General features: G+C 40.9%; 1 protein-coding gene across 1 annotated transcript in view; it reads left to right on the top strand.

Annotated features, from left to right (window-relative positions):
- Positions 1-23,640, top strand: part of tmem104 (transmembrane protein 104) — a gene marked incomplete at its 3' end in the record, with an annotated part of 98,696 nt that overhangs the window by 64,217 nt on the left and 10,839 nt on the right. Inside the window, exon 9 of the mRNA XM_079252740.1 lies at positions 14,098-14,191. Coding sequence (XP_079108866.1) covers positions 14,098-14,191 — 94 coding nt within the window. The remainder of the gene's footprint in view (positions 1-14,097; positions 14,192-23,640) is intronic.

Genomic DNA, 23,640 nt, shown 5'->3' with positions numbered 1-23,640 from the left:
GGCTTCTTTTAAATGCGTCTTTAAAGAGCGTACCGCTGCATCACAGCCTAACGCTTCAGCTTGCACCATCTTAAAAAACAAGCAGAGGTGTAGCTTGTTTGGTCTAGACGAAGAGAAACCATCCATCTTCTGCTGCGTCTTGAGTTATGATGAGTCACATCATGTTATTCATCCATTCTCTTATTTATGTTAATTGTATCTGCTTGATGGAGACGTTTAGCTGTGATTAATGATGCTGAGAGCAGACATTCTTTCATCCCGACAAACATTTGGTTCCAGGATGGTTTTAAGTGCAGAGTGATGCCTCCAGGGCTCCTTCCTCTGCTCACCACACCACCACCTCTACAATCATGTTCAGAGCATCTTTGTATTACTTCCCTCCCCCTCTCCCAGCTGCTGCTGTGTGCTCAGTGAATCAGTTGACTTGTTATTGCTATCATAAGGGTTTGTACATATCTCCTGGGCTTTTATGGCCTATTTTTATGCCATTTCTATTCCATACCACCACGGTTGGGTTATCCTAAGGTCTTTCATCATACATGTCAAAATCAAGGCAATGAATTGTCCCACGATAGCTCGTATTCCTCTGCACTCTGTGTTGTTTTATTTTGTTTGGTATCATTACGATGAAAAATTGTAATGATCACCTATTTTTAGACTTGGATTCCTGTCAGGCTCTCAGCTATTTACATGAATATTGATCCGAATCAACCAAAGTAACACGAGTCATTCCCTCTGAATGAAAGAAATGATGTAATTTCAGTCAGACTGTCGGAAGGTTGGAGGAAAAAAACAAAACTAGTCAGATCCCTTGACTCTGGGTTTTACACTTTCAAGGACTCAACTGAAGGTCTTAATTAAAGTTAAATGATGCATGGACTTGGACTTAAATGATTGCATTTTTGTAACTGTTCTCAGTAAAGCAGCAGAGATTTATTTTAGTTAGTGCAGAGCTGTCCCTCTCTGTTTTGACATTGCCGGTGTTTTCTCACCAGATGTTTCACATAAGAACATCGTTCGAGGGAGATACCTTGTTATAATTCGATGAGGAGATGATAGATTCATTACTCTAAAGACACAGAAACAGCTGATTTGTGGTCATTGTCAGTGCAAATTTACAACGCAAGGATTTTTTTCTTTTATGAAGGCTGTCAAACAGAATAAAATTCTGAACTTATCTAATCACAGGGTAGCTGGTTTTTGGTGCATTACCGCTACTGGCTGGTAAGGGGTGCAGACCAGAATGTCTGATGTGACGACTGACTGGTTTGTTCAGATGGGGAATCTTGAAGCCATCCTCAAAGCAGAGGTGGCAATTTCCAGTCCTCGAGGGCCTGCAAGTGTTAGAGGTTTGCCTGCTGCAACACACCTCACTCAGACTCCGACTCGATTAGCAGACTTGGCGGCAAACTCTGCTAATTGTTATTATATTTATTACTGGACCTGATGAGGAAATAAGAGAAGGGAAATTGAGGAGAATAAAAATGAGACAAATATAAAAAGCAACAGCTGCACACTGAGAAACCAGCTAAATAGACTTTATAGACTGTAAAAAAAACAAAACAAAGCAGGCCATCATCGGGAGCACCAATAAGAAGCCAGACTGAGACAACATTGATAGTTGCAACATGAATATCAGCTGCACCAACAATAAAATGGTGAAAGCAGAACTTTTTTTTGTTTTTAACCCTTTAAGACCTAACTCAGAAAATGTCTAGAAAAGTTCTTTTTTTTTTTTTTTATAAATATGAAGTCTTTATTAGCCTCTTTAAGAAAATGTTCAAATGAAGGTAACAAATTTTTCGAGATGTTTCCATTTATCATCATGTGATATGTCAAAGTTATTAAAGTGTAATCTGCTGCTACCTGGTATCTATCAGGGGGCCGAAGACAAGTATCATATTCTATGCAACAGGATTTTGAGCAAAGTTTTTACTATAAAGTGATGCAGAATGTCTCAAATTGTATGTATCAGATAAGTCATGTTAGGCTCTCTTGGGTTAATTGATTTATTGTATACTTTTTTATAGTTAAGTGTTAGCACTAGGAACTCCTGCACATCATAGCATTTCTAATTTAAGCTGATGGGCAGCAGCTTTCAACTCCATCATATATAGGAAGATCAGATTGAAATACAAAATAAAGCTAAATAAACAAATATAAAAGTACCACTCATCAAGGCAACACAAGCACAGCAATCAATAAAACTATAATGTAGTGAAAATCACAACTTATGACTTCATAGCTGGTATTTTTTTGTCTCAGAAAAAAAGCAGTATACAAGAATTACCCAGTCCAAGTCCAGTTTGAGTTCTGCTAGTAGAGAATTCCTTGTAAGAATAAGTTGTTTGCTTTGAGGATTCATGTAAAACCATCCAACAGTTCCCATTAGATGCTCCATGAATGGCTCCCAGTTAAACCAGAAGGTCACCAAGTCCCCAAGGAGCTGTTTCTTTCCACCTCATGGGCCTAATACGTCAAAAACCTCCACAGGGAAGAGTAGAAATCTCTGTTCCAGCAGTGTAAAGCGAGTCTTTAATTCAGGGATTGTATGTCATCAGATCAGTTTTAATGGGATCTGAAGTGGTTTGAATTGTTGCTGTAAATAAAAACTAAAAACCATTTTCATTTGTCATGAATCAGATGACAGTAATTATGTAAGAGTAAATCAGTAGCGACCAGCTTTTTCAGTCTGGAGTCTGGTTAGAATAAAGATTAGCATCACATACAAATGGTCAGGGGAGTTTGGGACTGGCAGGATTGGGAATTATAATCCCTTCTTCTCAGTGTGATTGTGGGCTGGATTATTAGAGTCCAGGATGGACCACCAGGAACCCACCATTACCTTTAACCCTCTTTACATCTGACGTAACTCGAGCCAAAATCATCTGCTGAGCAAATTTCATAACTGCCACGACCCTCCTGGGTATATTTTCAGCCACTTGATTTCAGCCATGTGTGCCAGGACGATCTGGCTGACCCTACCAAAGCGAGCAGTTATTTTTTATCATTAATTACTTAAATGAGGGTGAGCGGTCAGGGGTCGCCTTCGCCCAACTGTGATGGATGAAGAGCTGACGTAACACGTGGCCCAGGAGAAGCTCACACAGGGTGATGTGATGCAATCTAACGCCAGCTAAATGCTTTTACAGAGTTTCTGCTGCCCCTGAACTCCGCAAATCCAAAACACTTGATTGACAGTTGTAGCCTGCTCCACCAGTTGGTGGCAAGTTTTCACCATTACTGAAATCATTCACCATATCTAAGCCTTGTTAATCTCTTACTTCTAATTTATAACTTTGTTCCAGGGATTTTTACTTTGAAAAGTTTTCTCCTTTATAAAATAGAGGAAGGGGATGATGAAATGCAAATGGATGTGCGACAGAATCAAACAGGATATATGTGTGGTCGTTTACGTCCAGGCTTCTCAAGACTCTCAGCTTTTACTTCTTTTTTTATGTTTACTGTTTTATGAAAATTTAACATTTACCCATAGACGTTATTCACTAAGCAATGCTTCTGGACCTGAAAGTGAAGGTTGAAGAAACACTGAATATCATGTGATGGAGTGGAAAATCTGAAGTTTTAGGTGAGATCAGTCTTTTGAAAAAATGAGATGCTAAACTCTTTGTAGTGATTAAAAACACGTCATCTACTGTGATCTTTTTTTTTGCTATACGGATGAGGAATTGGAGTGAATATGATAGCACCACCACAGAGATGTCAGTATGTTTCATATCAGCAGAGAGGGATGATATTAGCCAGTTTTTAGTGTTTAAATTGATTAAATGAATGTCCTGGTTTAAAAACTCTTGTTGCCCCCATTAAAAGCCAGTTGGGCATGCTACATGTATCCTGTCTCTTCTCAGAGCCCTTTCCAAACAATAAAAGTCGGTCCAATGTTGACTCTTGTCTGTGTGTTAAAATGCAGTTGCTACTGTTTGTTGTTTTTTATATCAAGTTGATCCAGTGTGATGTGTGTTGATATCCAGTTTCCTGAATGTGATGTATGTGTTGATATCCAGCTGCTGGTGTGTGATTAGTTCTTTTGATATTCATTTGCCTTCGTATGACTTGTTGTTTGATATCCAGTTGTTGGCATGTGATGTGTGTTTGATATCCAAATTTTAGCACGTGATAAGTTTTGTTTTGTTTTTTTTACATTCTGTTGCCTGCATGTGACTTGTTTGATATCCAGTTTCTGGCTTGTGATATGTTGCCATAAAACAAACTGCAGCAAAAGGCAGGAAGTTATGCGGAGTGGTTTTACACTTTTGACTCTGTGTTGTAAATTTCTGACAAACCTCTTCTGGCCTTTGTTTATTTCTTTATATCTAATAATTTACTTCACTCATTTTTTCTTTTTATTCACTGTTATTTATGGTTTTTTTTATATTGTTTAATTATATTTCTTTATTTATAGTTACAAACTTGTTAAATACTTAATTCTATTTTTTCCACTCTTTTTTAATGACTTTAAAATGTAATTTTGTTGCAGAAATTTACCTTGGAAAACCTCAACATAAGGAGTAAAGTTGTTAAAAAAGGACTCATTGTTTTCATGCTACTTGCTAGTAAATGAAAGTGATGGGTAAAGAATATTTAATGTTTTTATAGGCAAACAGATTTATCTGTTTGACTTTTCTGCCCATTTCTTTCTGCTTTTATGTTCTGGACATCAGAATAATTTCATGTAGAATGGCTTCAAAGTGCTGAAATTTGCATTTATATTTCAATGTGCCAAACTCGCGCTACACCAACCATTAAAATGAGAAAAGTCGCGGCTCATTTTTCAGCAAGAATAGTTTTAATCCTCAGTATTTGCTGATACATCATCAGTGTACAACCTCCCAAAAGAGATGTAAGGGGACAAATCTCAGCGTTGGTATCCTTCATTGCCTTGGTCACCTCTGCAGTTTCTCATCTCAGACTCTCCTTTAATGCCTTTCACTGAAGTGTGTGATTGCAGCCAGCCAGGTAGCTGAAAGTGTTGTCTCAGGCCTGGAGAGGAGAAATGGCCGATTCTTAAGAACATCTTTGTTGTCAAACGTGAAACGCTCGTGGTTTATGAGTGTGCTGCGGCTCAGGAGCAAAAAGGGAAAAAAAACCATCAGGACGCTCAGGAGGAGGGAAGGGAGGTGGGGAGGTGCTCGTCCACAAAATGGATTCATGCCATTTTCTTCTCCTGACAGCATTTGTTTTTGTTTATTGCCAAATTTATTAAACTGAGCATGAAACGTAGGCAGTTTCTGTGCAGAAGAAGCAAAACAATGCAAAGAGAATGTGCATGGTGACCCCACCAACGAGAGCGAGATGAAACCGCTAAAGCAGCCTAAACAAAGTATTAAATGAATAAATGCATTGGATCGAAGTGTCATTCAATTTGTCTTCATCATGAATTTCTGGTTATATTCATCTCTTGCTGCGATGCGGACACAGCCGAATGTTTCCAGCTCAGCCAGGACGCATCATGCAACAAAGACGGTTGTCGTTTTTCCTGTTTTAAAGCAAACGTCCCAAAGCATCAAGCTAAACGAGTCTGTGTGGCTTCAGTCATTTTATATCTGGCACATAAAGTGTGTGTTGCATCGTTTTCCACATGAGGGAGTGTGAATTGAAAAAACAGAGCTGGTCATGTGACAGCCGCCGTGTAAAAATTCACAGCTCAAAGTGGATCTAAAAGAGGACATGTGTTAGTATTCCTCTGTTTATCAGCAGAGACGGTTCACACCCCCGGAGCTGCCAAATACTGCATGTATAATAATCCCAACACTGCAGGCGAAACTTCTGGACCTCTTGTCAACCTTTCTGACGCAAGAAGAGGCGAGAAAATAAGATTCTGTGATGCTGCACTTCAGAGCAGCCAGAGGTTAAAGGTTCGGACTTTCCTGCAGACTAGTGAAGCAGTTACAGTAAAAAACTGGACACGTTTGTGCTTGTGAGAATATAAATGAGCCAGAACAGCAAAGACTTTTATTCTGCTGCTGCAGCTGAATTTATAAATGCTGTTTTTAGGACTAAAAGTAATTTAACTGCAGCTGAAGAATCTGCAGCTTCTAAGTTCATGTGTCTTTGTTTCAGCTGCTGTGAGTTATTAAAGTATCTACTCTTTCTTTCTGTCGTTGCAGTTTTTCTTTGTAAGGGATTGGCAAGAGCGTCACTAGACACACACATATACACACACAGAGACACACACACACACACACACACGTCCTTAAATGTATTCAGATCCTTCTTTTAAATAAAAGGCAAACCTTCACAGAAGCCACAAGACAGAAAAAGTAATAATAAAAAAAAGTAATAAAGATCATATATAAAAAAAATACCATTTAAATTCATTTTTTACATATACATACATACATATATATATACATGTATATATATATATATATATATATATATATATATATATATATATATATATATATATATATATATATATATAATGTATGTATATATATATATAATGTATGTATGTATGTATGTGTACACACACACATAACATATGATTCTATAATTATTACTTTTGCAGACTTAATTTTAGTGATTGTTCAAGAAAATATGTAAGTGACGTAAATAGTATTTTTTTTTACCATGTTTGATCACCTGTTTTTTTCATCATTCATCACAGACCAATAGACACGACAAAAATCTAAATGTAACCACAATTAAACCTAAGAAACAGAAGTCATCACATAATTAGGTAAAATTAGTGAGCTGTATAAAAGATATTATTTGGACAACGATGCTTCAGGAACCACAAATGAAAGCTGGTCAATGAAATGTAACAGTAATCAAACAGGATGTTCACTCTTTTCATGCATCTTCAGTAAATTCACCTCAAACATCCCTTAACGACCATCATTTCCACGACTAAACATCACTTTTATTTCATCTCTAAGAGCTTCGTATATGCAGGGATATAGCTGGCACTAATGTCATGTGTGAAATACTCCCAAGTTAAATGAGCTCTGTCGTGTAAGTCCACCAAGACAGTCCATTAACTGGACAATGAGGACATAAAGTGGGAAGAGGAAGACGTATGTCCTCCTGCAGCAGGATGACCGGCTTTAAAAGCCTTAAAAGTCCATGACTTTGGTAGGAATCAGATCAAGATGAAGACACAGGGAATGAGTTTTAGAGGAAGTGTGTGTGTGTGTGTGTGTGTTTGAGAAGAGAGATCAGATGCCATGTGTTGTCGGGTGACTCAGATCTGCAGAGACCAGTAGGGTTACTCCAGTTACAGCCAGCTTGACGTCACATTTCACGTTGGAAAAAGCAGTAAAAATAACCGCATAGATGTGCAGTTACGTGTCTGCAGCAGTGATTCAGAACCTGCAGGTAGACGATGATGCATTCCAGTTTCCTCTCAGCTAATCACAGCATTTCTGCCCCAGTTCACTGGTTTACAGGTAAAAATGTGTTTATAGATAATCCACCATGATTACCAGCAGTTAGAAATGTTTTTCCCTTCGTCACACCGACAGCTTACACTGGACTGTTTATTATCAGTTTTCATTAATGATTAGGAATCGATGAAACTCAACCGTATTCCTGGTTGGTTTCTGCTCAGTCTTTAGCCTGGCAAGCCAGACTCTCTCGCTGTACCAACGTAGAGTCCGGGGACTCACTTGCATCAACGGATTTTTGGCGTGGGATAAACAAGCGCGGAGTAAACCAATCAGAAAAATGGTGGACATGACGTCAGTAAGGCGTCAGCCTACAATGTGGAAGTGTTCAGTAGAGCCAACACAACAGAAGAAAATAAACACGGTATGCAGTACAAAAGACAGTCAGATTAATGAGCCATATATGTAATAGAGATGAGACTTTTAACACATTAATTACCATTATTGACATAATTATTTATTTTCATTGGTTTCTTGTGGGCTGCACGGTGGCACAGTGGCCTCACAGCAAGAAGGTCACTGGTTCGATCCTTGGCTGGGGAGGGGTTTGGTCAGTGGCCTTTCTGTGTGGAGTTTGCATGTTCTCCCCGTGCATGCGTGGGTTCTCTCCGTGTACTCCGGCTTCCTCCCACCATCCAAAGACATGCATGTTAGGTTAATTGGTCACTCTAAATTGCCCCTAGGAGTGAGTGTGAGCGTGAGTGGTTGTTCGTCTCTCTGTGTGGCCCTGCGATGGACTGGCTGATGGAGCTGTCCAGGATGTACCCTGCCTGTCGCCCAAAGCCAGCTGGGATAGGCTCCAGCTTCCCCGCGACCCTGAATTGGATTAAGCGGTTCAGAAAATGAATGAATGAATGAATGGTTTCTTGTGATGCTGAAGTGTAGTCCTCCACTTTTAAATAATCAATGCTAAAATGGTGTTTTTGGTAGTGTTGATTCTTTAAGTGCTTTCTAACCTTTTAATTTATTTAAGATTTTTTGTATTTATATTTTATTTTTATTATTAATTAGTATTTGATTGGTCAAAATTTATGTAATCTTCTGCTTCTTGGTATCTATTAGCGAGCAGAAAATCAATTACCAGATTGATTTTAACAGGATTTTGGACAGTTTCTATTGTGAAGTGATGAGAAATGTCTCAGATCCAAGCGGCAACCTCCGGTGGTTAAAAGTGAAGCCTATGCGGAAGTGCATAAAACTGCAGTTCTCCCCTCATCCACTAGAGGCTCCAAAACAGAGCAAATCCCCATAGACTCCGATGTTAAAATAACCAACTTCACAGCAGAAATAAACATGTTTACAGCCTGGTTCAAAAATCCCTTTTTGGTTTAATAGGTCAGGTTTACCTTTATGACAACTGTGGGGGGAGAGAATTTTTTTCTAACTCGCCCGTTTAAAAGTAATTTCATCTAAAAATTTGGCATATTTATGGGCGTGTCCTTTTGATTAACAGGTACCCGATCTCCCACTTCAAGTAAGAAGAATGCAGAGCAACTGCAGTGTTAAGCCAGTTAACAGCGTGATTTAGCTTTAGCCCGCTTACCTCCATTAGCTATGGTTATGGTTATTTCCTGTTATCTCCGGGTTAGCTCTTAGCTACAAGCAGCTCGGAGCTCACTCATTGTCAATCATCCACCATGACGCTCATAGCCCCCTTCTCAGCTCCACCTCTTTGCCCTTTATATGTGTTTTCCGGGCGGGACGACACGCATACTTCTGCCAAGATGGCGATGGTAGGAACCGCCCACCGAGCTTCAATTCAGCTCTTCAGAAACCTACGGGTGACATCACGGAGGCTATGTTCATCTCTTTATAAACCATCTATTGTCAGATATGATGCGTTTGGTTTTATTGGGCTGACCTGATTTGTCTTGAAAATCTCACATCATAACTGCCTGAACAAATCACATCATGCTTTTTCTCCACTTAAACTAATTTTCACGACAATGAAATAGTCTGAATTAAACCATAAAGCAGCAGAAAGCAACATTTCATAACTTTTAGGAGAGTATTTATATATAAACGTTTTTTGGAAAGAAACTCTGTTTTTGCATAAAACGCCAACAAGGATTCAGCTGAATAAACTCATAAAGGAAGGATTACACGTGAGTATTAACTAATGAACATGCAAAGCCTCTTATAACTTACAATGCAGGCTCTTCGTTCATGTTCATGTCCTCCAGAGCGAAACCACGTGAAAATTAAACATGACAAGTAAATGCTGACAGTCAGTCAGCTTCACTGGTAACATGTTTTCCATGAACCATGACCAGTAAAACTGAGATAAATCTGAAATTTGGAGCAGCTTGATGTCATGTTTTAAATCATAAAGTCATCTTTAGACAGAAGGCAAAGGCGCCTGACAGGAGCTGACCGCTCAGGCACATTCAGGGCTAAAATACTGCTGTCTGTCAGCCAGATGCTATTAATTTCACTTCCTTCTTCAGACACATCTCTCTTCATAATGCTTCATTCATTACCTGCAATGGCTGCTGCAGATTTATGCTTTGGCTCTGCTTGAGCTCAGGCTGCACTTTGCCAAGAGGACAGATGGCCATATTTTAATATATAGAAACATGGGAATTGTTGTCATCACACAGCAGAATTAAAGGCTTTTATTTTTAGCCTTTTTAAACCACACATAGCCCAGATGTCCATTTGTCCACATTTCAGACATAACTTCAGTTTAGCATCATCGTTGCGTATCAGCGGTATCAGGTCATCAGCTGGAGTCACTTCCATCACAAGTTCATCTCCCATGACGTAAAAGTTTCAGAGGAAGTTATGTTGCTCCTTTTTTTCCTGGAATTATCATCTCATTTAATGGATGAAAAGTTTAAGTGAGTAAACACAAATGGGAAATAATGTTTATTAACTTTTGCATGTTATTATAAATATTGTCAACCGTGGTGCGATATTCAAAAGTTATTGCCTGTTGTAGAAAGTAACTTCCGTCGCCACTCACTTTCTGTGGTGCAAGTGTTTGCTCGTGTCCTCTCCGTGCGTGGTAAAAATGCTTTAAAAAAAAAAAGCAGCATAGATCCTCTGTAGTTTTTGTGTTGCGTCTAATAGTGGAATGTCGTGGCTAACAACTGAGTGTCGCGGCTAGTAGTGGAGTGTCGGGGCTAGTAGTGGAGTGTCGTGGCTAGTAGTGGAAAGTCGCTGCTAGTAGTGGAAAGTCGCGGCTAGTAGTGGAAATTGTGGCTAGTAGTGGAAAGTCGCAGCTACCAGCGGAGTGTCGCGGCTAATTGTGGAGTGTCGCGGCTAGTAGCGGAGTTTCGCAGTTAGTAGTAGAATGTTGCAGCTAATAGTGGAGTGTTGCAGCTAATAGCAGAGTGTTGCGGCTAGTAGTGGAGTGTTGTGGCTAGTAGTGGAGTGTCGCGGCTAGTAGTGGAGCGTCGGGGCTAGTAGTGGAGTGTCGGGGCTAGTAGTGGAAAGTTGCAGCTACCAGCGGAGTGTCGCGGCTAATTGTGGAGTGTCGCGGCTAGTAGCGGAGTTTGGCAGTTAGTAGTAGAATGTTGCAGCTAATAATGGAGTGTTGCAGCTAATAGCAGAGTGTCGCGGCTAGTAGCGGAATGTCCCGGCTAGTAGTGGAGTGTCGGGGCTAGAAGTGGAGTGTCGGGGCTAGTAGTGGAGTGTTGCGGCTAGTAGTGGAGTGTTGCGGCTAGTAGTGGAGTGTCGGGGCTAGTAGTGGAGTGTCGTGGCTAGTAGTGGAAAGTCGCTGCTAGTAGTGGAAAGTCGCGGCTTGTAGCGGAGTTTCGCAGTTAGTAGTAGAATGTTGCAGCTAATAGTGGAGTGTTGCAGCTAATAGCAGAGTGTCGCGGCTAGTAGTGGAATGTCCCGGCTTGTAGTGGTGTGTCTGGGCCAGTAGTGGAGTGTCGGGGCTAGTAGTGGAGTGTCGGGGCTAGTAATGGAGTGTCGGGGCTAGTAGTGGAGTGTCGGGGCTAGTAGTGGAGTGTCGGGGCTAGTAGTGGAGTGTTGCGGCTAGTAGTGGAAAGTCGCTGCTAGTAGTGGAAAGTCGGGGCTAGTAGTGGAAATTGTGGCTAGTAGTGGAAAGTTGCAGCTACCAGCGGAGTGTCGCGGCTAATTGTGGAGTGTCGCGGCTAGTAGCGGAGTTTCGCAGTTAGTAGTAGAATGTTGCAGCTCACTAGTGGAGTGTTGCAGCTAATAGCAGAGTGTTGCGGCTAGTAGTGGAGTGTCGCGGCTAGTAGTGGAGTGTCGCGGCTAGTAGCGGAGTTTTGCCAATAGTAGTAGAATGTTGCAGCTAATAGTGGAGTGTTGCAGCTAATAGCAGAGTGTCGGGGCTAGTAGCGGAGTGTCGGGGCTAGTAGCGGAGTGTCGCGGCTAGTAGCGGAGTGTCGGGGCTAGTAGCGGAGTGTCGGGGCTAGTAGCGGAGTGTCGGGGCTAGTAGTGGAGTGTCGGGGCTAGTAGTGGAGTGTCGCGGCTAGTAGTGGAGTGTTGCAGCTAATAGCAGAGTGTTGCGGCTAGTAGTGGAGTGTCGTGGCTAATAGTGGAGTGTCGCGGCTAGTAGTGGAGTGTCGGGGCTAGTAGTGGAAAGTTGCAGCTACCAGCGGAGTGTCGCGGCTAACTGTGGAGTGTCGCGGCTAGTAGCGGAGTTTGGCAGTTAGTAGTAGAATGTTGCAGCTAATAGTGGAGTGTTGCAGCTAATAGCAGAGTGTCGCGGCTAGTAGTGGAATGTCCCGGCTTGTAGTGGTGTGTCTGGGCCAGTAGTGGAGTGTCGGGGCCAGTAGTGGAGTGTCGGGGCTAGTAGTGGAGTGTCGGGGCTAGTAGTGGAGTGTCGGGGCTAGTAGTGGAGTGTTGCGGCTAGTAGTGGAAAGTCGCTGCTAGTAGTGGAAAGTCGGGGCTAGTAGTGGAAATTGTGGCTAGTAGTGGAAAGTTGCAGCTACCAGCGGAGTGTCGCGGCTAATTGTGGAGTGTCGCGGCTAGTAGCGGAGTTTCGCAGTTAGTAGTAGAATGTTGCAGCTCACTAGTGGAGTGTTGCAGCTAATAGCAGAGTGTTGCGGCTAGTAGTGGAGTGTTGCGGCTAGTAGTGGAGTGTCGCGGCTAGTAGTGGAGTGTCGCGGCTAGTAGCAGAGTTTTGCCATTAGTAGTAGAATGTTGCAGCTAATAGTGGAGTGTTGCAGCTAATAGCAGAGTGTCGCGGCTAGTAGCGGAGTGTCGCGGCTAGTAGCGGAGTGTCGGGGCTAGTAGTGGAGTGTCGGGGCTAGTAGCGGAGTGTCGGGGCTAGTAGCGGAGTGTCGCGGCTAGTAGTGGAGTGGCGCGGCTAGTAGTGGAGTGGCGCGGCTAGTAGTGGAAAGTCGCGGCTAGTAGTGGAGTGTCGCGGCTAATTGTGAAGTGTCGCGGCTTGTAGTGGAGTGTCGCAGCGAATAGCGGAGTATCACTGCTAGTAGTAGAATGTTGCGGCTAACAGCGGAGTGTCGCGGCTAACTGTGGAGTGTTGCAGCTAATAGCAGAGTGTCGCGGTCAGTAGTAGACTGTTGCGCTAACAGTGAAGTGTCGTGTCTAATAGTAGAATGTTGCTGCTAATAGCAGAGTTTTGCGGCTAGTAGCAGAGTTTTGCGGCTAGTAGCAGAGTTTTGCGACTAGTAGCGGAGTGTCGCGGCTAGTAGCAAAGTGTCGCGGCTAATAGCGGAATGTCGCAGCTAAAAGTGGAGTGTTCTCAGCAGTGACTAAACTCTAAAGTCGGTTCAGGCGTTTTACAGACTCTTAAGGAAGTGACTCTGAGTTATGCTGTTTGTGATGAACATATCCTCTCTGCTGTCTTTTACACGTCAGATACCGAACTGAAACCCTACTCCGTGTCCTCCCAGAAGAAGTGTGTATATATGAGAGTGTATGTCCTCATTTAAACCCCGCGGGCTGCTCTTTTAGAAGAAAATGGCACACAAGTGACTGGCTCTCGGATCACATGCCACTCAACCTGAGTGTCAGAGAACAGAGATGGGGAGAAGGAATGAGTGGAGTTTCCAGGTGTGGAGGAGGAGTGAAGGGAACTAATGGGGTTGGAGCTATAGAAGCTGAGTCATTGCCTCTGATTGCAGGTCTTCATACAGAAACTATCTGATAGGCAATCAGAGCTGTGGTCTGGAAAGATTTGTAATTTCTGTGCTATAGATTGGTCCACCTCCTGTATCTGAGCATTGCTGACAGAACTCTGGAAGGACGAGCCTGGGGTAACGTTTTAACATGACGTGTCAGGGATCAAATCTGTGAGAAGTTTAGGCTTCAGTTGCTTTTAGAGGTAGAAAACACAAAAAAAGAAGAAAAAAGGCATAGTTTTCGCATTTAAGGAAAATTACTAGAAATCATGTAAAACCCCCAAATCATCTTAAATAAAAATAAATCCTGTAGTCTGTGGAGGAATTAAGCAGTCGCTTTGAATAAAAGCTTCAGCTAAATTACTGTAGAATAGTTATCCTAAAGGTATATGACACAGATGAGTGTATATCTGCCCTGGTAAATGTAACACTCCGTGTCTAGTTGGGACATTTACAGCAGCATCCATGGCGCGTGACATTTTCCTGCTTCCTGCCAGGTCTCGTCAGCTGACAGCGAGACAAGTTTCTCACTTTGACTTCTGTCATCCTCCTTCCAAGTTCAGAAAGTTATTTTTTGCCCTTTTTTTTAAGTTTGAACTTGTTTTACAATGCTGTTTCCCTCCCTGCAGAGCATCTTCACTCTCCTGTTGGGACCTTTCACCTTCTTCAACGCCCAGAAGACCAAATATCTTCAGATCCTCACATCGTTCATGCGGTGGATCGGTAAGGAGAGGCCTCAGTATTTCCGAACAACTTATTCAGATTTAGTCTTTTGCAGCTGCATTTTCCTTCTCCTCCTTTCATACCCACTCACGTTTCCATCTTATCAGTCTCCCTGCTTATTGCTTTCATCCCTCCTTCCTGCCTCCGCCTGGTGGCTGCTGCGGTCAAGTCCGTCCATCATGGTTCGGTCCTGCTCTGTGTCTCTGATTCCCATCTCCTCTCATTCCTCAGCCTGACAGCCTTGACAGCCTGTCCCAAGCTTGATTGGACCGTCACTCACAGGGCGTCGGGTGAAAATAAACCGCCCCGTCCTGGACCCGCTGTTAAAATCACAACACCGCTGAATCATGGCACCCCCCGCCACCTCTGCACAGCTGCATGCCGGCTTGAATAAACACACAAACGCAGCAGCATCCATTCACTGTCCATTCTCCGCTGGCTGGGTAACACAGAGGCTTCAACCGCACCTTCCACTCTGACTGGTGGGATTGATCTTCCCTGTGACTTTACAGCCCAGTCTAATAATGTAAAATGGCCTCAGTTGGAGCTTTGTTATTTCACGTTTGAGCAGAAACATCAGGAAACTAACCCTGAATTTACCGACTTCTTGCACATTCACCCGCTTATGTCAATTGCTGCACATTTGAACAAGTTTCTCTAAGAGAATGCAAAGGAAAAGTTGTGCTTAAAAGCTGGATTTATACCAAAGCCGGGTCAGCTGATGCCGGTGAAGTGTAAAGTGGCGGCATTGTGCTGTAGTTTTTTACTGTACAAGTTTGGTGTGACACTTAAGGTATCCAGTCACGCACGATCACACACTGACAAGCCGATTCCACGTAACCCCGCTGCAAGCAGGCCTGCACGTCGGGTCCTGAAAAGGTGTGTGTCGAACTTCTGCAAACCTACACCAGGGGTGGCCAGATCCAGTCGTCAAGGGCCACAGTCCAGCAAGTGCTAGGAGTTTCCCTGCTGCAACGCATCTGATACACAGCAGACTCAATTAGCAGACTTGTGCAAAGCTTGACATCAATTTCTGCAAATTAAATTTCAGTCAGGTGTGTTGCAGCAGGGAATCTCCTAAACCTTACAGGACTGTGGCTCTCGAAGACCGGAGTTGGCCAGCCCTGACCTATCCATCAGTAACCGACCAGACGCAGACGTCACACGACTGTAAATCTAGCATAAGCTAAGGCTATCATCACGTTAATTTAAAGAGGTTAAAAGCACAAACGGACATGTTGGAACATCCAAATTGCACATCGAGTTTAAGAGAATGTCGCAGCAAGACGCAGCGACACATTGTCTCCCTTCCAACTTCCTTCAGCAATGCAGACTATAAACTGGTTTTTAGAAATGGTAAGTCTTTAGTAAATCTGTGTTGTTAGACCAGTAAAACCAGAGATATTATCAGAATGCATGCGGTCCTTTTTCTGTAGATATTTTCCGTCACATTTGCCGCAGGAAGAAACAGTAAAAATTAGCGATGTTAGGGGAAAATATTTGTGAGCAAGAGGAAAAGAAAATCAAAGATACTTTATTTATCCCCGAGGGGAAATTTAAGGTTTAGCTTAAAAAAAAAAGAAAAAAAAAGGGGGGGGGGGGGGGGGGGGGGGGGTTGGTGGAAAAATGCAAGTAAGCCAATGAAAAAGACAATGTGACATAGTTGTCACATTGTTTTGGAAGAAGTTATGGGAATGAAAAATCTACCCAAAGCAGATTGAAGTGCTTCCTCCTGGTGGTCAGGAGGAGTAAGACGCCCTGTAAATGTGAGATGTGGGACGTAATCTCTGGTTTTTGATGGACAGGAGTGGAAAAAGTCATTTATGTGGCATCTTACGGTGGTGACTGGCTGTTGTACAAAAGCCACCAAAGAAATTTGCTACATTTTGATGTAAATAAAACAGTGGTTTACTAAATTTGTACATTAGTTTCTAAAATCAACTTACATTTGCATACCAAGTTATAAAAAATAGGATCATAACTTATAGTCATATAAAGCTCAAACTGTTCTTTATTTCCACCCGACAGTCAGTCAGAAGCACATAACCTGGAAAGGTGAAAAGAAGTCTGTTGTTCTCTGGGATTCGTTTATCACTGCACTGCCTGCAAGACAGAAACAAAGCCTGACAATCTCTTTCTTCACTTCCTTTTTAACGCTGCAGCTGAGGACAAACAAGACTTCCGCCGCTGCTGTAAACAAAGCAGTGCTTCTTTCAAGATGGCGGATAAATCCCACTTTGGCGTGTGATGATGTCAGTCTGCATTCGCTGTAGACGGGAAATTTTAGAATAAAAAAAAAAAAAAAAGCGGAACAGTCATTTGCAGACAGAGTAGGAAGGAGTTTTTATTTCACCGAAGCACCTCCTGCTTCTCAACACCAGACACAGATTTATTTAGCCTTCAGCTTCTGTTTCAACACCTAGCATTCAGCTAACTGCAGCCAAGGTCTTTATATTTAGAAATATGATTGATATTAATCAGATTAAAAGTTTTAATTGTTTGACATCCCAAATTAAAGATAAAAATTTCATTTCAAACTATTTGCAGAAGTTGTTTTTGTCAGATGTTGTTTTCAAACGAGGTTCAGGGCTTTTGAAAGCAACCAAATGGCGATGATATAGCCCCGCTTTGGAAGCTGCGCTGGATGATCCGAAGCTGACGGCAAACAAAACAAAGAAGAGTCGAGTGTCGTTTTATGTCGTGTGATTTGACACCTTTGTGTTTCAGTAGTCAGTTACAAACTGCTTATCTCTGTAAAAAGATAAACGCCGACAGTCTTGGCTGCATCTGCTGTTGCTGTGGAAACAAAGGAGCAAACACGTTGGGATGTAAGCCATTCAGGTTATTAAATAAATGTAAAGAAAAGTTTATCTTTTAATGCTTTAGTCTGACTCAATAAGAGTTGTTCACTGCAATAAAGAAGTGGTTGAATGGAAAACATCACATTACAAAACAAAAGTGATCTGTTTGTTTCGGTACTTCAATAAGCCACAAAAATTCAGTGTTATTGTTTAATTTCAGTTGTAATGGCCATTAGTCTGCCAACACGTTGTACAAACGACTTTCTCTGAATTTTGACCGAACTCCGGTCATTTCTATCACATCAGCTTCCAATTAGACGATTTTTTTTTTTTTTTTTTTTTTTTTAAAACCAAAGTTGAATTATGATCAATACAGTGCTGTCCCGGCCCCATATTACAGATAACTTCTTTTGTGCATACGGTGTAATCATAATCAGAAATAATGGAGGACATTAAGAAAATGATGCCTGATTTCAAATATACAGCATAATCCTTTAAAAACAGGGACCAAAGAGAGCATGGCTTTGGCTCATAGTGCCTCATTATCAGTGTTTCCACGTCTTGGCCGAGTTCTAAAAAGGAAGTCGTGGCCTACTTTGTCAATTAGACCATTTATCTTGACCAGTGATCCTTTTCTGTCTCTGGTTGTTCGTGTTTGTTTTCAGTGGAGGAAACCAAACACACTTTTCTGAGCCTCTGGAGACGAGTTGAGTTTTGTCTGCAGGAGTTCTCATCAAGGTCAACGTAATGCTTTGTCCTATTAACACAGAGTCCTATTTCACGTTAATAACTTTAAAGGTTTGTTTGTGATAATTATTAAACAGGTTACAAAGCCTCAGAAGCTATGTGGATATTTAAAGTTAAGTTTTTTCCTTTTTTGGGTGTTAATGTGTTCATCAGTTTCAAATGTCGTTGCCCTCATACTTCCATCCATCCGTTACGTTGACATAGTTGTAGGAAATGCGTCCACCAGAGGGCAGTGCAGAGTTCAGACCTCTCCGCTGATGGTGACGGTGGCCTATATATGTATTTTCCCAGCGAGACGACACGCATGCCTCTGCGAAGGTGGCGATGGTAGGAACCGCCCACCGAGCTTCAGTTCAGCTTATCAGAAACCTATGGGTGACATCACGGAGGCTATGTGCATCTTTTTGTGAACAATCTATGGTTTAGAGACAATATGTTTGAGATAGCCACGTTACCAAAACCCCAGGAGAAATCCTGATATGTTTAAGCAGACTGGGGACTGGGATGAGCATAAACTCATCTGCACGTCGCGCTAATGTTCTTTAGAAATTAAAGTATGTTGGTCTTTGAAGGGTGTACTTGTATTATTATGGCATTATTGTTATTTTAGTTGAAAGTGGTCTTAAAATGACAACAATAATCGCTTACCACATATTATCATTTATTGCAATAATTTCTGAGACAATCACATGCCAAAATTTGTTACTGTGACAGGCCAGTACTACGCTGTTTTCTCCATCTGCACCAGTCCTGAAACATCCCAGTTTTGTATGTAAATGACACAGGAGACAAAATGCTCAATATCAGTGTTTTACACGTAGCATGAATTGCCAATAATTCAGTTCTGTAAAATATTGGTTGGACTACTGGGACCAATTGTTCAAACATAATCTGATTGGATTTTGGTTTTTGGATTGGATCAAATCTTGAAAATTGGGCTGAAGTCCTGTTGAATTATGTAATCCAATCATAGTTTTGATCTGGATACAGTCTTCAGTTTGTTCATTCATTTCCGTTCATTTTCTAAGCCACTTGGTCCAATTAAGGGTCGCAGGGAAGCTGGAGACAGGTACACCTGGACAGGTAGCCAGTCCATCACAAGGCCAACACAGAGAGACGAACAACCATTCACACTTCACCCACTACTAGGGACAGTTTAGAGGAACCAATGAGCCTAACATTCATGGTGGGAGAAGCCGAAGTCCCCAGAGAGAACCCACGCATACGGATGGAAAACATGAAAACTCCACACAGACCGATCACCGCTCGAGTTGTGCTACACAACACCATATATGTTGTTGTTGGTAAAATTTTGTTACACTGGTGAAATTATCAAGTGAAAAATGGAGTGATCATATTTGAGCATATGCCCTAAACAGGTAAAGTCAAAAGTGACTATTGTTAGTCATACACCCTGTTCTAATAAACCATTCTGATAAGATTTTTCACATCAAACAAATACTATAACTTTAGGCAATATGTTACAGTCTAGCCGAATGCTTATAGGATATTTCACAACAATTTATTAAAAGATATAACCGCTTTCAGCCAGTATAGCTAAAAATAAGTGAATAAGCAGGTTTTTTGGATAGTTTAGGTATAAAGTTTTAGACACTTCAGTGTTATTTTATATCCAAATTGCAGTTTTAATTTGAACCTTTTATCTTTTTTTATTCATTTATCTTTGTTCATTTATAGTGTCATTGTCATTTTCAGTGCTTTTCAAGTACACAGTGGATCATACTTCATAATTATAATTACAGTAATATAACAACACAGCAGAAATCATGTATTCTACATTATGCAATTTTCTGTTGTGTATATTTGTAAATAAAATTATTTATGTTCTTGGATGATAAAATGTATCATTTATATAGCAATGGATATAGTTCTATAATTGTAATTCTTGCTTTTTACAGCAATTATACTAATATATTAATGTATATGCTTTGATTTGAAATTTATTTTATGTTTTATTTTTTAAGTGTTTTTATCATGTTCTATGATGTTCACAATTATTTATTTTCGTTTATTATCATTTTGTTCTATGCACGCATCGTTCATACTTTCTTTAACCAGAATAGGGCAAGTGACTATTTTTGATCACTTTATTTTTATTTTATTTGCAGCATGAAACTATTTTTTTTTTTTTTATGTAACAGAATGGATTTCTTGTCACAAACCAGAGAGACACTTTAAGGTTGAAATTTTTAGATGTAAAGTGTTTCAGTGAGTGGTCTGGGTTAAGGCCTTTTCTTAACCTTGGAAACCTGCAGCAAATATGCGATGCCACTACGACTTATTCTCTTCGCCAAATGAGGCAGCCGGGATCAAGTTTATCCCCCCGAGTTTATCTATCTGTCAGCAGCTTTATGCAAAACTACTGGACGTATTTTCATGATGTTTTTCTGAAAATTGATCTAAGTCAGATTCGAGTTATAGCTGCCAACCTGTAATTACATTATGCCCTAAAATAACATAACATTTTCCTTTAAAAACTCTGCTGCTTGCAGGGTTAAAATAGTAGAAAAGGTTTGCTGTGCAGTTGAGTAACCCTGAGTCTCATCTCACCGAACACTCAGACACGAGACCCTGCCTCCCCTTCCGGACCATTACTCAGCAATCCTGCGGTTGCACCTGCAGTCACCTGAGCAGCCCTGAGTGAGGAAGCTGTGTGCTAGGTGTCAGGGGTATCAGCTGGTCGGTGCATTTCTGCTCTGCCGCCTGCCCTCAGCTCCAACCTTGTCACAGTTGTTGTCACTCAGCTGTGCTCGCCTGTTGCCTGGGACATGCTTGGATTTTCAACAGGACAGATTTTTAGCTTAAATCAGTGTGGGACATGTTGTACAACCCAGGTCTTCTGCTGTCATTTAGTCTGTGTGTTCAATTTAAACCCTTTCATTCAATGTCCCTGTAGTGGACATTTATTTACAAGCTTTTTTTTTTGCATATTCATGAATGAGGAGGGTATTTTTGTAAATAAACTCCTTCAGTGGATGTTAGTGAATCATCCAATAGGTTTCCACTCACTGGAGAGTAAATAAACAGATGATATAATTAAACATAATGTAATTACACAAGTTTGCCTTTGCAATAAATAGGAAAAGAAAATTATACATATATATTTTATAGATTTACATAATACAATTATGATAATATATTTAATTAATATTTTATAGAATACATTAAAATAAATAAATCATGATAAATTCTAAATATCACTAATTTAAAAAAGTACCATTGCATGTGTCTGTAGAGGTCAAATACTGTATTTTTAAAAAAATGCTGCATTGTTTATTAATTCATGCATGAAAGGGTTAAAAAAAAACATTGTTCCCTAATTCATTCATTCATTCATTCGTCATCCTAACTGCTTGGTCCAATTCAGGGTCGCGGGAAAGCTGGAGCCTATCCCAGCTGTCTTTGGGTGAAAGGCATTGTACACCCTGGACAGCTCGCCAGTCCATCACAGGATTGTTCCCTAATTGTTTCTGAATTAAAATAGAAAGTAGGGCATCACAGCTCAGCCTACTTTTCACCAAATTTGTTCTGACACCGTACACTGAAACCAGAATAAACTTATGTTCTTCACTAAATAACACCATGTGAATTACTGCTTTAGTTTATAATCCCTAAATTGTAAAGTACCAATAAGTATCCAATATATACAGTCTTACTAATAAAGAAGTCTGTAAAATAATGTAAAAATGGGATATTTGGTCATAAAACAAAACTAAATTTGAGCTGATAGTGTGGTTATATTTATGTTAATTAATTAGGAAAGGTTAACATTTCAACATGCAGCAACCAATCACTCCACTGCCTATCTACTGCCCACTCCCACAGAGATAAACATTATAGGAGCCCCTTTTATAACAAAAAACTCCTAAAACACAAGTAGGACCACTCTGGATTGGTTGCAGTTCTGTAAGTTTGACGGTTTATCAATTAGATTGATAAGTAATTAAGGATATAGAGTCAGATTTGATTAAGTTTAAATCAGAACCAAAAATAATCTACTTTCAAATAATAATAATTTATTCCTTGCAAAAGAAGAAGTTCATCGTTTAGGAGGAAAGCTGAATTTAAAAATGCAGAACCACTTTATGTATGTGTGACAGTGTCGTGGTAAAATTATGGATCAGCTTAACTGATCAATTAAAAGGAAATTAAAAGCATATACGAGAGGGTACAAAATGCTGATATTTAGTAAATAGAAGCTTAATGAACACCAGTTTCACAAAGGATGGTGATGTTGATGTGATAATTTTTGTAAACAGAAATATTTTGTCTAAATCTTTACTTTTTTAAGTGGAAAATTTGAGTAGAGTTGGCTCACTGAAATGTATAGTAGAACTGAGTTGGGTTATACAAGTTTATCCTTCTGCCTACTACTTTTCAGACATGAAATGTGCTAATGTGAATATTGTACACATTTTAAATGAAATAATATGTTAAAGAAAAGCCTGAAATGAGAAGAAAAGGTGGTAAAAGGCTGATTTGGTAAATTTAGCTCAGTCTGAACACAACAATTTCATTTTTAAATTTATTTAGATGAAGAAAATCCTGGAAAATCCACAAATTGATTGGACTGAGGCACAAACTGAAGCTTTGTGTGGAACCAGAGACCCTTTGTGAGACTGTAATATAGACGTGTGTGTCATCAGCGTAACTATGATCTATGATTTGGTTCCTTTATCCGATCTAGTGGGAGCATGTGGATGCTGAACAACAGGGGCCCCAACATGGAGCCTTTGGGAACTCCACTCCAGTCAGAATCCAAACCAAACTTCTGCTTTTCTCTGCGTTTAGATGGACATTGTTGAAGACTTTGACGAGGGCAGTTTCACGGCTAACAGCAATCGATTGATTGCTGCGTAGAGATTGTTTGTGAACTATTATGCTTTGAAACATCATATTGTTGCTCAAGTTTTATTTACTGGACTGAAAACCCATCGTTCTCTGTCTAACAACATTCAGAAACACCAACGCCTAAAGGTTTTATCTGCGTCCCAACAAGGTTTTTGCAACTCTGCACTTCTGTAAACAGCGACTTTTGCTTCTCTCTACATAGAGCCCACCGTTAATGGTTTCAGTGATCCATGAGTCTCACCATCCATCTAATGTGCTTACGTTACTACAACAAAGCATAAATGGCTAAGAAATTGCCCTCGGGGACTTTGCAGCTGCCTGGTGCCACTTTCGATGTGAGGGAGCTGTTGTATATGAAGGTCGGGAGGGGGGGGTGGGACTCCGGTGGCTTGTTGAGTGGGGAGTTGGGTTTGTCCACAGCAGGCAGCTCGCAGGGGACAGTGAAATATGAGCCGGTCTTAATGAACTGCACAGCAGAAATACAGTTCAGAGGTCCTGAGAAATGACATAAAGAACATACTGATTCAGGCTGTCTGTGGCGTTCTGCTATCAGCCGAGGTGTAAAGCATCGCACTCTTTGTGTTAAGGTGCTGCCCCCACCTGCTGTTCTAGTTTAGAGGTGACGTTTCACTGCATGATGAGAGGTTTTAATTCCTGCTGAGGTTTAAAGGTGATTAAGGGGCTGTTCGGTGGTACAACACCACCAGTTAGACTCGTGACTACTAACCATGCTTTTAATTATAGCCGGTGACCTCTGGTGTTTGTTTACCGTGGACTTTTTCTGATTGCTTGGCAGGAGAGATCCGATCTGAGGAATTAGAGCGCCTCTCCCTTCCCTTCCTCGGAAAAAATAACGCTACTAACAAGAAGGAGGATTTATCTTAACCAAAGCCAGCATCTGATCAGGCCATTGATGATCCAGCGCTCGTAACCGGTGGGCTGCAGCTACTGACGCCGCTTGGCTTGACTCTAAAGTTGCGTGTTTTCTTGACTTAAGTGAACGTAATGAGAGTGAGTTGGTTTGTGGAG

Source organism: Telmatherina bonti (assembly GCF_933228915.1).
Source record: "Telmatherina bonti genome assembly, chromosome: 14".
Lineage (NCBI taxonomy): Eukaryota > Metazoa > Chordata > Actinopteri > Atheriniformes > Telmatherinidae > Telmatherina > Telmatherina bonti.
This window is presented reverse-complemented; position numbering and strand designations above follow the sequence as displayed.